At 39.9% G+C, this 13,604-nt stretch overlaps 1 protein-coding gene across 9 annotated transcripts in view; it reads right to left on the bottom strand.

The window, feature by feature from the left end:
- Window positions 1-509: 509 nt before the first annotated feature.
- kcnt1a (potassium sodium-activated channel subfamily T member 1a) overlaps window positions 510-13,604 on the bottom strand; it is a 29,160-nt gene continuing 16,065 nt past the window's right edge. For 5 of the 9 annotated variants that reach the window (XM_067484911.1, XM_067484913.1, XM_067484916.1 and 2 more), the window contains 19 exons: window positions 11,639-11,702; window positions 11,433-11,541; window positions 11,097-11,141; window positions 10,290-10,398; window positions 9,151-9,300; window positions 7,999-8,228; window positions 7,680-7,896; window positions 6,432-6,537; window positions 6,091-6,263; window positions 4,963-5,034; window positions 4,658-4,792; window positions 4,401-4,512; window positions 4,140-4,241; window positions 3,802-3,885; window positions 3,560-3,688; window positions 2,676-2,970; window positions 2,497-2,559; window positions 2,327-2,411; window positions 512-1,506 (listed from right to left, as the gene is read on the bottom strand). In XM_067484911.1, the coding sequence (XP_067341012.1) occupies window positions 1,389-1,506; window positions 2,327-2,411; window positions 2,497-2,559; window positions 2,676-2,970; window positions 3,560-3,688; window positions 3,802-3,885; window positions 4,140-4,241; window positions 4,401-4,512; window positions 4,658-4,792; window positions 4,963-5,034; window positions 6,091-6,263; window positions 6,432-6,537; window positions 7,680-7,896; window positions 7,999-8,228; window positions 9,151-9,300; window positions 10,290-10,398; window positions 11,097-11,141; window positions 11,433-11,541; window positions 11,639-11,702 (2,398 nt within the window). In that variant the 3' untranslated portion in view covers window positions 512-1,388. Of the gene's footprint in view, window positions 1,507-2,326; window positions 2,412-2,496; window positions 2,560-2,675; window positions 2,971-3,559; window positions 3,689-3,801; window positions 3,886-4,139; window positions 4,242-4,400; window positions 4,513-4,657; window positions 4,793-4,962; window positions 5,035-6,090; window positions 6,264-6,431; window positions 6,538-7,679; window positions 7,897-7,998; window positions 8,229-9,150; window positions 9,301-10,289; window positions 10,399-11,096; window positions 11,142-11,432; window positions 11,542-11,638; window positions 11,703-13,604 lie in introns of all 9 variants that reach the window. The other 4 variants (XM_067484914.1, XM_067484919.1, XM_067484915.1 and 1 more) reach the window with 3 other exon arrangements.

Genomic DNA, 13,604 nt, shown 5'->3' with positions numbered 1-13,604 from the left:
ATACTGAAAACAGCACAAGTAAAAGTAGTCAGAAGTGAATAAAATTAGTAGTATACTATTATTAGATTATATTTGCTGATGCATTAGTGTTTAAGTAGAATATCACTGATGTATTTAGTTGAGAAGCCCTTTTTTATGTTGGGCTGTAATGATTTTTTTATTGTGGATTTAAGAGTCACAATTATGCAATTATAATTCAAAGTGATGTTTTGAAATGTCTTAACCTCAAAATATTTAAACAGAATAGAATGGTTAATGTTGTAATAATTAACTCTTCGTAGATTTATCAGTTAAACTCAAATTTAGTCTTTTACATCATGGTCATAGGTTTTTAGCGTAACATTTTACTTACTTTTAAGTAACCAGAATCAATTTAATAAAGAAAATGGTAAATTATTTGCCTGAAATTAAATGAAGGAGAAGAAGAACGTAAAGCAAAATGTCAGACTCTTTTAAAACATTATTCCAAGAAGGACTGTGGTAAAGTTTTAGACAACTTAAAACAGTTTCAATGTGCATTTTTAATAATATAGTACTTTAATTTGCAAATTAAACCAAAATCAACTCAAGTATAAATATTTTCAACATTCACATATTTATGAAGTCAAAGAGTTGCAGTCAAAAAGTCTTGTGTATACAATGTAGCATTGTAGAAATACATACAGCACCTCACCCAAACAGCCACAAATATAAATATGAGCAAAGTCTTTTACTAAGCAGTGCTAAGAGTAAAATAGTTTGTCTAATTACTAATATAGTACAAATTAGGAAAAAAACCCTAATATCACAATACTAATATTTCACATGGCCCGTTCAAATAGCTGAACTAAGCTCTTGTCGCACAAAAATTTCATTCAACCTAAGAAATGTACTGCAGCAAACATATAAGTAATTACCATTGTTCGTACATACAGTAACTAACTTATTAAGACCTCTACACCACAAAATAACTAATTATATGGTTCAGCTACAAAATATAAGCTTTAACGCTTTAAATAAAAGTTTTAAATGCACGTAGTGTCAATTGCTTTGTTAGATATAATAATGTTATTTGATTGGCTGTAACCAGGGATTCTGCAGGGGAATGTTGGTGTGATGGACCTAGTTGTTTAGGATAATTAGTTGACAAGCATGTTCCTGACTGCTCATCTCGGAGAGCTTTCACAGAGTTGAATAAACCATTCTTACATAGAGCGGAAAAGAGATGAAAATGTCACAGATGACGTCAAACTTCATTTGGTAAACATTAGGCACTCATATAATACAGTGGTAGACTGTCAGTGCTGGGACACCGTAGCAGAAATTGTCCAGACTGGATGCAGCTGGACCCCCATGAAAGCAGAAGAGGGTTATTGGGAAGGAGTGTATCAGTGAATGTCAGCACTATATCAGAGCTGGGTGTCCTCTTTGGTGTCAATGCAAGACTCGCGTCTCTCTTTCAAGCTGCTGCTGTGAACAGGAGGTTCCTCGGGGACATGAGCCAGTGGGTCTGAACGAATCAGGTATCTGAGCGACAGAAAGACAGAGAGAGCAGGGCTGCAGATGAGGAACTGAGACAAGAACGTGTTGCCACCTAGGAGGGCTCGGCAATTTCCCACAGGGCAGTGTGGGAAATTGCCGAGTGCCCTCATAAACAAGAAACATCTGTCACCATGGAAACCATTAGGTTACCTGCTCATTCAATTGTTTTCCTCTCAATGTATAAACATTTCAAAAATATTGCCATTGTTCAACAGCTTGTTGCTAAAATTTTCTGTGGTTTGGTGCTGAACAGGGAGCATACACTGTGTTATCACCACTTTTTAGTTGAACACAAGCTGCTGACCTGGCTGAAGAGTGGGGAACCAGAAATATGCAATTGTGGGTTCAGCAAACCAAAACAATTGACTGAGAGATGCTGAAACACTGTAGAGTTGAGGAGAACTATTCTATTCTATTCTTAATTATTGATTAGCAGCTTCAAGGTAAGCACAGATGTAACACAAGTGGACTGAGTGGGAAATTATGTGTGACACAAAGTGACCAATTTTTTTGCTTTGATGATTACTTACAGTAACGTCCAACAACTTCTGACAAAATGTGCACAGAAATACACATGCAAAACTTAAATCTGACAGGTTTGAGAAAGCTGGCAAGTGAACATAACTTTTGCATGTTTAGGAATGCACAAATAGCTATAAGTTTAAGATTAAATAAGTATATTTTATCCAGGAGCTTGCACATCTGTTTAAAACAAAGCAGGTGTGCAGGCATGCTCAAATTTCCCCATCTTAACGTTTGTATAAAAAACATGCTAAGAGCAGAGGCAACATGAAAGAGCCCATACACAATGTCATTGAGCTCCAGCCTGGTGTCAGGTGAAGGGTTAATCAGGACATACGACAAGGTGTTTTGTTGATCATTCTGTTCATCTGAAAAAGAAACATCACTGCAATCAGCAAACCTGAACAGCCACATCTGTATAGTGCTATGATCTAATTCATAACATGACTTTACCTTGTAGGTATCCCAGATTGACTCTGTTCATAACGTCACTGGCTGTCAGATTTGTTAGGTCTTCTGCAAACAACAGTAAGAGATATAAGTGTATAAGCCACAGGCACACACGAAAGCTGGAGAAAGGAAAGCAGTGCTTGGCTGTTTGCTTTCCTAGTTAGAGATGCGCCCTTCCTCACCATATCCTGAGGTGGGGAGACCCAGATGCCTCATCCGGTTGCGGACCAGTTCAGACAGCTCCTCCCTCTCAGAGCGGCGGTAGAGATTGAGGCGCTGCTGAGCGATACGCTGGGCGTGGTCCTTGCTTGAGTCCCGGCTCGGCCCCTGCCACCTCACGCTTTTCTTACTGAGGCGGCGTGCCCACTGCATGCTCTTCTTCCTCAGGAGGGGGTGATCTGATGGGTCGTTGCTGCGAGACTCATCCCCCCTCTCCTTGGTGTCCTCACAGTCATCTACACTCATAGACACCTGAGACTGAAGAGGGCGGACAGACAGTTACCTCCACAGCCAAGATTCTTATTATAACAGACGTTTAGACAAAACAGAAATAATTACTCTCCAGTGAAGTAACAAATGCAATATTTTCAGCCTCTTGGTCCAGACTACAACGTTTTAGCCCTATTGGATGGATAACCATATACAGACATTCACAGTCCCCAGAGGCTAAACTTTACTGACTCTGGTCTTCCCCCTGACTTTTTAACTAGTGCTAGTGTACCAGCTGGTTTCAACTCTCCACATTCACGGACTTGTTACATTCAAACCTGATGACTTCGGGTCTTTGGGTATTTCCTGACCCCCATAATGTTCATTAGTGTGAAATATCTCGTCAAACAGGCATGAGGGGCTAGACAACTGGTACTAACATTAATGTTCCCTAAAGGATAAATAGTCTTTAAAAAATGTTCTTATATTGTAATTTGCTTTAAAATATGCAGATGTTAGCGTGTTTACCAGATAAATAACTATGGTAAACAGCAGAAGATCACTAGAATTGCCATTGTTGGAGTTGGATATGAAGCTTTTATAACTTTATAGCTTTTTTAACTTCCTGTTTTCTCACCTCAGAAGTAGAGAAAATGTGGGACTCTGTTCGATAGATCCCAATGGGAATTTCGGCACTAGAGGAGCAGAGTTTCTGGAACAGTCTTCCATAAGTGCTAATCCACAGGTCCTCCTCGGTTACTTTCATCTAGAACGACAGGTGATTAAGGTATATAATTATTTGGCAAAGTGCACAGCGGAAGTTTTTAAGATCCTTGCTGTCTTCTTCTGAAATGGTTTTCCCGCAGCTTTTTGACTCACAGCGCAGAGGTATCCTGATCCTGGGGTGGTGTCTAGTCCCAGCAGCAGCCTTGCAATTAGGATCATGTAGTCCTTCACAAAAGACTGACATGAAAACACATAAAAATGTTTTTATAAATGTTTAACATGTTAATTACAGCTTAAAGACAGTGGGCATTGAGCACCGTAAGCAGGGCTTCTATCAAAGACTGAACACAAGAGGGCACTTTTGCTTTATGGTAACGCTGCTCTGTTTCTCCAGGTGATTTGTGTGAGTCTGTACGACACGTTCATTCTTTTCACCTGATACTGGACGGAGTCATCTGAGGCTGAGTGCTTTCTGTGAGGTATGTTCTCACCTGATAGAGCAGGGTGTCCAGCATGCTGATACTGAAAACTCTGCCTGCAGCGAAGGGCAGGCGAAACATGAAGGCCAAATTGGAGCCTTTATCACGCTCTTTCTATTGGGGAAAGCGAGACACAAATAAAGCAAAACGATGGTAACTGACATTTAAAGATTTGCCACTTTTCTGAAAGTCTAGGAAAGTGGCAAAGTCAGAAAAGTTCTACAGAATCAAATTTATGCTCACATTTCACACCACGCAATTGTTGCCTCTTACCTTCTCCAACTTGGAGAGGGCCAGTGAATAGCAGTCCTTTGCTCTGAACTGCATGAATCTCATGTTGGATGGATGAGTAAGCTCTGTGATGATACTGAGACTAGGAAACAACCTGCAAGAAGAGAGAATGTAAAGGAACAAAAGATGAACCAGAAAATGTGACTACAACAGTGTATGCAGTCAATGAGTTAATGAAGAGCAGCTGAAGACAATATGAGTAATATATATAAGAATTATGATCAAGTCTGATGAAATACCTGAACATCGTCTGTACGTTGACAATTGTTTTGGCATCAGCCATGTAGTCCTCCTCAGCACTCATGGTGCTCTCTTTATCCACAACAACCAAATTGTCAGCATAGATAATTCCACACTGTAGCAGGCTGTCCAGACTTGAACACAGTTGCACACACAGACAGTGAGCACACAACACAGCCTGGAACATCCTTTATATCCAATTAAACCAGAGAGACGTACAAACTCCTACTCAATTTCTTTTAATGATGGAATTGATGGAATATATAATAAATGATTAATGAGAAGCAGCAGCGTTATGTCTTACTTGTCCATGGTTCCAGCCATGTAGTAGACCATAGGGAAACAGCAGATGGCTTCTAGAAAGTGATTATCTGGCCTGCAGGATGCAGTACAAAATTAACAACATTTAGTATCTCTGTGTCAGTTTTGGATAATAAATTCCTGCTAATCAATTTAGCAACTGTTCTCCAGCACTAGCATTTAAAAACATGCAATGCATGCAAAGAATTATTCAAGTAAAAATCCAATCAAAGAATGTTAATGTTATGCTAAATTCATTAGTGAAGTCAAAATGCACTGTAGCTACTTGCAGTTGCTTTGAGAATGTGTGTGGTTACTGTGCAATAGCGTGCAGCAAAAGTTCCAGGGCCTCAGGAGCCTCTGTGGTAGTTCAGCACCCTATTTTGTGTGACTTTAGACTGAGGGATGTCCATCTGTTGCTGAGCACATTCAGAGAGATTTAGTCGCTTTATTACTGTCTGTCCTCAACCACCACCCCTGACAGAACACCACTTTATGCATCTGCCCAGTCCTGCTGACTAGAGACCCAAGGCTGTCGTAAGTGCCTGAGTTGCGTATCAAAGTGTGTGGGTGTGTGTATTTGTGTGTGTGCAAAAGCAATAGCAAAAGAGAGAGAGAGAGAGAGAGAGAGAGAGAGAGAGAGAGACAGATAGAGCGAGAGCATGCTGCATGAAGCAAGAGTTTATTGTTGCGTGTGTGTGTTTCCATGTGACTCCTGAGAGCTCGCATGTGGGGGCTGAAAAGGGACACATCAGGGCTGTCGTTGAAAGCCTGCTTGGTGTTCTCCAAAGAAATAATTTTCTGCATCTTTTTTTCTCCCTTGTAGCAATATATATCATTCCGGTTCAAGGAAAAGCAAGTTGCCATGGAGACTGCCTGGAACTACACAGAGCAGCATTTTTTATTTTCTTTCTCACTGAAAACACACCGTCGCCGTGAGCAGCAGCGCTAACCTAACATCAAGAGTGACAATAGAGTCCCACCTCCACAGCCTTGTCCTAAGAGCGTGGCTGACGTAAGCTTTTAGCATACAAAATGTTCCCCCCCCGTTAGATGGTGATAGGCCGAGTGAAGGGGAAAGAAAGGAACAATGTGATGGCTACAGTACATGTGTGTGTCATGATGAACTCACGGGTTATCCAGCAGCAAGACAATTGGGTTTAGTTCTTTCCTGGGTCTGTAATAAGCTCTGAGAGGCACTATGAAGTTATAGAGACCATTCCCCGCAGTCTCTGCAGACACAATGATGAGCTTGTTTTTAAACCCATAAGCTTTAGCATCCTCAAAACTGTTGTGCCTGCAACCCTGCACAGAGGACAACAACAAAAAAACTTAAAACAAACCATCAGACAGGTGTTTCAGGTTTGCTTTCATCAAATGAAGGATGGAGAGTGGACAGAAGGAATGCAATGATGGAATGATGGAGGCTGTAAGTAACTGAGTGACTAAGTTGGAGGAACAGCGACTGCCCACCTGGTCCAGTCGTAGGCAGCAAAACGGGGCTTTTTCAGCCAACAGATGGCACAAGGTGGGCGAGCTCCCAATGTACGGCGAGTTGGGGGGATAGCCTTTCACATACCTGGCAGAAAAAAGCACGAATGACACATTTCATAGAAACATACTATGGGAAAATTGCTCAGGTTTCCTTGTTATAACTCCCCCTTAAAGTGCAACCTAATTAAACCAAATTTATGATTGTTTGAATAAATTCGATGTCACATTTCCATGTTTCACTGATTTGATGAATGCTTTATACTTTTTGGTTGAACCAAACATACAACAGCAATAACTGAGTCCCTTTATGACCTTTTCGGGATTGTTGCTGCCTAAAATGCCTGATTTCACACAGAATTCATGGGGGACTGGTTAAATTAATTGGATGGACTGATAATGGACTAGTTTATCGAAAGGTTGCACAATAAGATTAAAGATGCATGCCAAAATGTCTCCTGCATACTGTGTGAATGTAATAATGTGAATGTGTCTAACATAAAACAAGAAACTTGAGTAAGATTTATGTCAGGTAACTTCTGTTTAGCAAGAAAGATTCAGTAAGACGCTCTAACCCTCACTGCTGATTCACACGGAGCAGAAAAAATACAGACCTGTGAAAGAGGCTTAGTAATATCTGCACTGCCTACATAAACCTGCTTTTCTGTTTTGCTTCTGTCGAAAGGACAGCAACCGACTGCAAAGTGTTGTCAACCTCAGCTCTTAAATTACTGGCAAAACACAGACAAGTAAAGCAAATGAGATTATCAACGATCCCACACGTGGCCTCTGTGACTAAGCACATCAGCGGTGTGTTTCAAACTGCCTGCATGTGAAACAAAAAAAGCAGAGAGTGTGCTTTGATTCCAGCACTCATTAGGCGTGAAAGGGTCAGTTTGCTTTGTGCATGGGCTGATAAATGCACCCTGACTTCTGATTTTTTTACCACGTTATGTGTCTTAGTGGTGGACAACTTCTGGACTGTCAGCTCCCATTATTCCTCTTTTATTTCAACTCCAACACTTTGGTATTTTTATCTGTGTGGGTGAGTTGTCTGTGTTATTGTTTGCAAACTTGCTTGCCTTAAATTGGCCCCCGAAGGATGAATTGAAAAATTAAATTTGACTGAATTGATTTTTTAACATATTTGATGGACTTCGTTATTTCCTCTGCCTGGTTAGATTTTAAGGTGTGGATCTTTGTGCACGCAAAGAGAACCAGAAGACATACTCAGTCGATGAGGGTCCCTTGTCATCTAAGAAGACAGAGTCGTCCTCCGACTGGTCACCAAGGAGGTCGCATGGCAGGATTGAGGAGGAGTCTGCGAGCTCCTGGACTGGAGCGATGCTCGGCCGACGGCTCCCTGTTCCATTCACTGTAGGCGGGACTAGTTTACCACCTGAGACATCAGGTGGACTTGTGTTCTGAAGATCCATGGCAACAGTACCTGCAAAATGCATTCACCTAAGCCTTCAATCACAATGAACCAGCATCTTCTTAAACTAAACAGATTCATCAGTGCTTTTAAAAACCTCTTCTCCTCTCTCACCCATGCTTGCGATGATGCTGTGCACGGGAAGCTGTAAGGGTCCGTCGTAGAGTCCCCCCACGGGGCGGCCCTTCCTCTCCTCCTGATTGAAAATGAAAGCTGAGTTCTCCTCCTTTGTGATGTTGATGTAGTAGCAGGTGTCTGTGGCAGCCATGATGTGACGTGGGCCAGGGTTCAGCAGGATGCTCTTATTGTCCTCCCGCTTTATGCCAATCAGACACACTCCATACCTGGACATCACATACCTGTCATTAGCATGCACCTGAGGAAAATACTTGATAACGCTAAGGAATATTTAAGTGATAACTACTTGGCGCTTTACGTATTAGACGACAGTTTATGAAAATGGCTTTCGGCATTCCCTTCCTTGCCAACTCTTAGCTTAGCATAAACAGTACTAACATGAACAAGAACTCCAGAATATGTGTCAAAATACAGTAACTATGCCATGTACTGTAAGTGGAAATCTAAAACCATGGGTGTATTACAAAAAAAGGCCCCTCATCTCTAGGAACCCCCTAGAATCTCACACAAAAATGACCACAAACCTTCAATTTTAAACCAGAGGGGCAAAAAAAAAAAAAACACAAACGCAGATGTGGTCATTTTGTGTTTGTGTTTTGTTACTTTTTGTCATATTACTGCAGTTTGTGGTAATTCTGTGCCTGTTCATTGTGCATGACCATGAATTTCTTTCTAGTAACTTTTTAATGGAATTTGGCATTTGCATGTCTATGTGTTTGTTATTTTTATTTTATTTTTTGTCTCTCTATGGTTGTTCACATATCTGTTGTTGTATCTTGCTGACTTTAACAAGAAATATTAATATTCACATCCTTCCATGGGTGGAATCAACCAATTTCTGTATCTCTCAAAAAGTTCAATAAATATTCAATATTTTCCAATGTCTTTAAACAACAGCAAAGGTTCTGTCTTCACATGCAAGATATTTTTCAATCTTTGCAGCAGTAAGCTGAAAAACATCTTAATGCCATATTTTAAGAGATTAAAATGAGGCAGAAGAAAAGAAGTGCACTGCTTCTGTGCTTTTTTTTACAAGATTACTATTATTTGCTAAGGGAATAAGATATGTAATGACTGCCGCATGTGTCAGCATCTGAAGAGGATGCTTTAGCTTACATGTTCACTCACTTCTTGTGAGCATGAAAGGAGGCATAGGTGAAGCTTTTGCCATTATACTCTCCAAAGAACTTGCTGTCACACAGTCGGATGTGGTAGACCTCGTTGCCAGAGCAGCAACCGTACATCCTCTGCCACTGCTCTGGAGACTGTTGTCCTTCTCTAAATTTATTCAAAGAAAAAATAAATAATTAAACGTAACTGAACCTAACTTGGTATTAATTGACCACACATTCCTATGTGAGCAGTGACAGACACTGAAGACTGAAACCCTGCTTTTGGAACATCTACTCATCTTCATCTATTCAAAAAAAAGTCACCCCTTCCCATAACTTATGTTGCATTTCCAGTGAAAGCAGACAGCTTCATGCATCTATCAGTCAGTCAACTTCTATCTAATATGCCCTTTACAATGACTTCCGGTACTTAAAGTAATTGCCCACACGCTTTGATTGAGTTTAATGGGCTACCAGAGCTGCTCAGAACAACTCCAAGGAAACAGTTTACATACTTGCTTTTAAGTACCTATTCATATTTACATAAGACCTAATTGTATTTCACTCTTTCTTGTTTTCATGCCCATTGTAAAATACAGAGAACAAGTTCTTTATTATCAATATCTGCTCATGAAAAAGCTTAATGTCTCTGCATTAATCTTGTTTACTTGTGCAAATTCAACACACACATGCACACCCACACACACATGCACAGACACACACACACATTTACAGTCAGACAGCTGTAATACGCACTTATATACAGTACAAGCTTGGGGCAATCTCATAGCCTATATGCCTTTGTCTGGTAACAACTACACAAAGAGTTGTGAGGAACACAGTATGTGCCCTTTAATGCAGTTTCCTTCAGTCATTGACAGCAGCTTTTAAAAGTGATCTGTTTGCACGCTGTGAAAAATCATTTTCCTCCGCAGAGCTTTTCACACAGTTTTGCAGAAAACAAATGCTAAAAAAATCAATTTAGGTCCTACCCGTTCTCTCTTTTGCTCTTTAATTCCTGCTGAGTTCCACAATGGACTAAGACTTTTGTCTTTGCTTTGGCTTATTCACCTCTTTGTGCCAGCTGTGGGGAGGCTTTATGATCACACTAAGGACAAATCATAAAGCTTAAGGAGGCTATGAATGGTGACTGACCGTCCACGGGAGGTATGCACAAGGAGCGTGACCAAGGTGGAGGTGGCAGGGCAAACACAGTTGAGAGCCAACATGGCGTATTTGAACTCTTCTTCACACACAACGTGATCTGAAAGGAAGAGAATGTAATTGATCAGAGAGGCTGTTCAAGAAGTACAAAGTATCTTGTGATGTGTCAGGCTTTAAAATTGAAAACAAAAGTCACAAATATGGACTATGAAATTATTTACTTTCTGGCTGAGAGTTAGTAGAAAATATTGATACTTCTGCCTCATCTGTCTGTTGACTATGAAGCTAGCTCATTGCAAGATCTTATGATCTTAGAACTTATGATGGTACAGAGATTTATGGTTTTTTTATCTATTTCCTAGCAAATGCACATGCTTTTGCTCTTTGTCTTGTATTAGAAGACCTACTTGGTAGTAAACCTATTTCTGATTCAGACTGTTTAATATAATTTTTACACCTGCAAAATAATATATATATATATATATATATTTTTTTTTTTTTTTTTTTCGGGGGGCACTTTCTATTGCTTTTTTCAGTAAATACAACAACACGTGGAGCTGTGTTGCTGTAGATGGGTCGGGGTGCCCATGCTGACTTCTGTCCACCACAACATTAAAACCACCAGGTGGACTTGTTGCCTGCTTACACATCCAGCAGATATGGAGACCCTTAGCATTCCTGTAAATGCATGCTCCTGCCCACCTAGTGAAGTTGCATTAGCATTGTTTTAAGTCTCTACTAACTTCTAAAGGAAATAACTGGCTCATTACAGTAGAGGCAAAATGCTTCACCACATACTTGCTGTGTCTGTCTGCTTCCCAGTGAAAACAGCTCCTGCTGCGGCTGTAATCAATGATATAAGAGCAGTGGGAGGGAAACAGAAAAGTAATGTTGCAGACAGGAAAACCAAAACAATGAGCTTAAAGATCCTCTGCTTGCTTCACAGCCAGGTGATAATTCCCAGGCGAGCTTGTACACCAATGTTATTATGATATTGATACTAACTCCTTTAATGCAAAGACATGAGAGTGATCAATATTTTCATCAACCTCTCAGACAGAGAGTATGTTTCCAAAAATGTCTTGGATTTTTTTAAATAATGGAACATTTGCATGGAAGTTTAAAAACTCTTACCTGCAAATTTAACATGGAACTTGTTTTCAGGTTTGAGTATCTGGACATAAAGTGGGCAATTTGGAGCAAAGTCCTTTACTGCCCAGGCTCTCAGGATGGTCTGGTGATCCTGAGGGAAAACAATTAAAAATAATTGATTTGTAATCCAGCAACTGAGTTTTTGTAAACAACTAAATGACAGCGTGTTTGTTAACCGTTGCTCTTACCGCAGCCATGCGATCCACCTCATTACGACTGCTCAGAATGAAACAAGCCTCTGCATCATCCATTCTACGGCAGCAACACACAGTTGATAAATATTACAACAAAGTCAAAATACGTGAATAACAAATGCCAACTGCTCAACAACAAAATAGCAGAAAAGATCACAAACCCTGATGCAAGTGAGTCATCTAAAATGATAATTAGACGAAGGCAGACGAGAGTGGTATTTAACTTAACATTGCATATAGATAAATCTGAAGTCCTCCATACTGTACATGTGCAGGCGATGTGGAACTGTTTTTGCATATGATTAACATAGCCAGGAGAGTGCAGACTGCAAAACAAGTGTGGGAGGATTTGAAAGCCTGCCAGACGCAGGATGTAAGCTCAACACACACCCAGCCCTCTACGTCTCATTGCTTTATCAAAGCCCTGCCAAATGTATACAGGGAAGTTTAATGATCCATTTTCATCAGAGTAACATTTGCTTTGTTGTGAAGTGTTTTGTACTCTAACAGTTGCAAACGACTGTCACTGTCTCTACTTGAGAAGTTTTCTTTTTGCTTTTGGTGGAGACCCAAAATAAATTTTCATTAGTGCAAATTAAAGCAGGTGAAGTGTTACTGATCTTTAGTAGCTTAAGTTCTAAAAATGCTGGATCCTCCATTTCCCATTATCCATTACTTTCATGCATGAATGTGATTAGGGCAATGAAAAAAACTGAATATAAATATATAGCTGCATAGATATACAGTAGATATATAATCCTTTCTTCATTGTAAAAACAGAAATCCAGTCGTACTATGATGACTCAACCTTATTAGAAAAACTGTGAGTCAGATCATGTTTGCTTTCCTAAGTGAAAGTGATGCATTTACAGGCTCAGTTCGGTCTCAAATGAAATGGGTGCATCTTGAATAAATACCTACTGTATAAAGAACGAATGAATGAATGAATAAATGAAAATCTGGCTCAAAGTAAAAAATTGAGAAACACGACGCTTCATATATTGTGACAATAATTTATAAGTACTCCAGAATGAAAAATATAAAATGTTAGCATCCACATTTTGATCTGAGACATAGCTGTGCAGCCACTGAAGGTACATGGTGAATAGATACACTGACAGTGAAATGTGGGAAGCTGTAGCGTCCGGGCACATCATCAACATGATGGACTAGATGTGGAAATGACACGCCCACACTGTTCAGGCCAATCACTAAGATTGATCTTCTCTTTACAAGGCCAAGTGGCGATAAATATATCTTAAATGAAAATTAGATTGTGTGGTTTACCTTACTTATGGGAATTACATGGATTAGCCTAACTTCTCATAATAACAGGGTTTGAGTGTTAGACTAAGTCACACAGCGAATCAGCAACACCTGGTGTTTCTGTCACACTGGTTTCATTCAGTCACGTTTCTGCTAAATTAAAGAAATTATTGCCAAACAAATGAACAAAAAGTCAAACTAGTGGCTCTGTGAGGCTGCACTGATTTACAGCAGCACTTTGAGCTGATGCCATTATTCATAACATGTTAATAGATACTATAGGTACATGTTATAGTATGTTCACGATTTTATTTTAGCAATTACAAGGATATATTTAGTCAAAGCAAAGTACAGCTGGGACTAAATATTCAATTTCTAAACCCCAGCTTGGTCATAAACCAGTGCTGGACAAAAAATGTTAACTTGATTATGCAGAATGAAAAACTGAGGGATCAGCCGAGGTTAAGGTGAACATGAACATCTGTAACAGATTTAACTGCAATGCACTGAATCGCTATAGACTCAGAACCATAAATGAATCCAGTTGGGAGGAAGAAGAGGATCAACAAAGTTATTCATCTTTTGGGCTTCAGGAATTATCAGACAATGCATCCAACAGATATTATTACATAAATATAGCATTTAACCTCCTGGTGCTTGAAGAAAGGTCAGCAGAAAACTCAGTCTGGACCTA

The sequence above is a fragment of the Channa argus genome, chromosome 18, assembly GCF_033026475.1.
Source record: "Channa argus isolate prfri chromosome 18, Channa argus male v1.0, whole genome shotgun sequence".
NCBI classification, from domain to species: Eukaryota; Metazoa; Chordata; class Actinopteri; order Anabantiformes; family Channidae; genus Channa; species Channa argus.
Note: the sequence above shows the minus strand (reverse complement) of the source record. Positions and strands in the feature narration are given on the sequence as shown.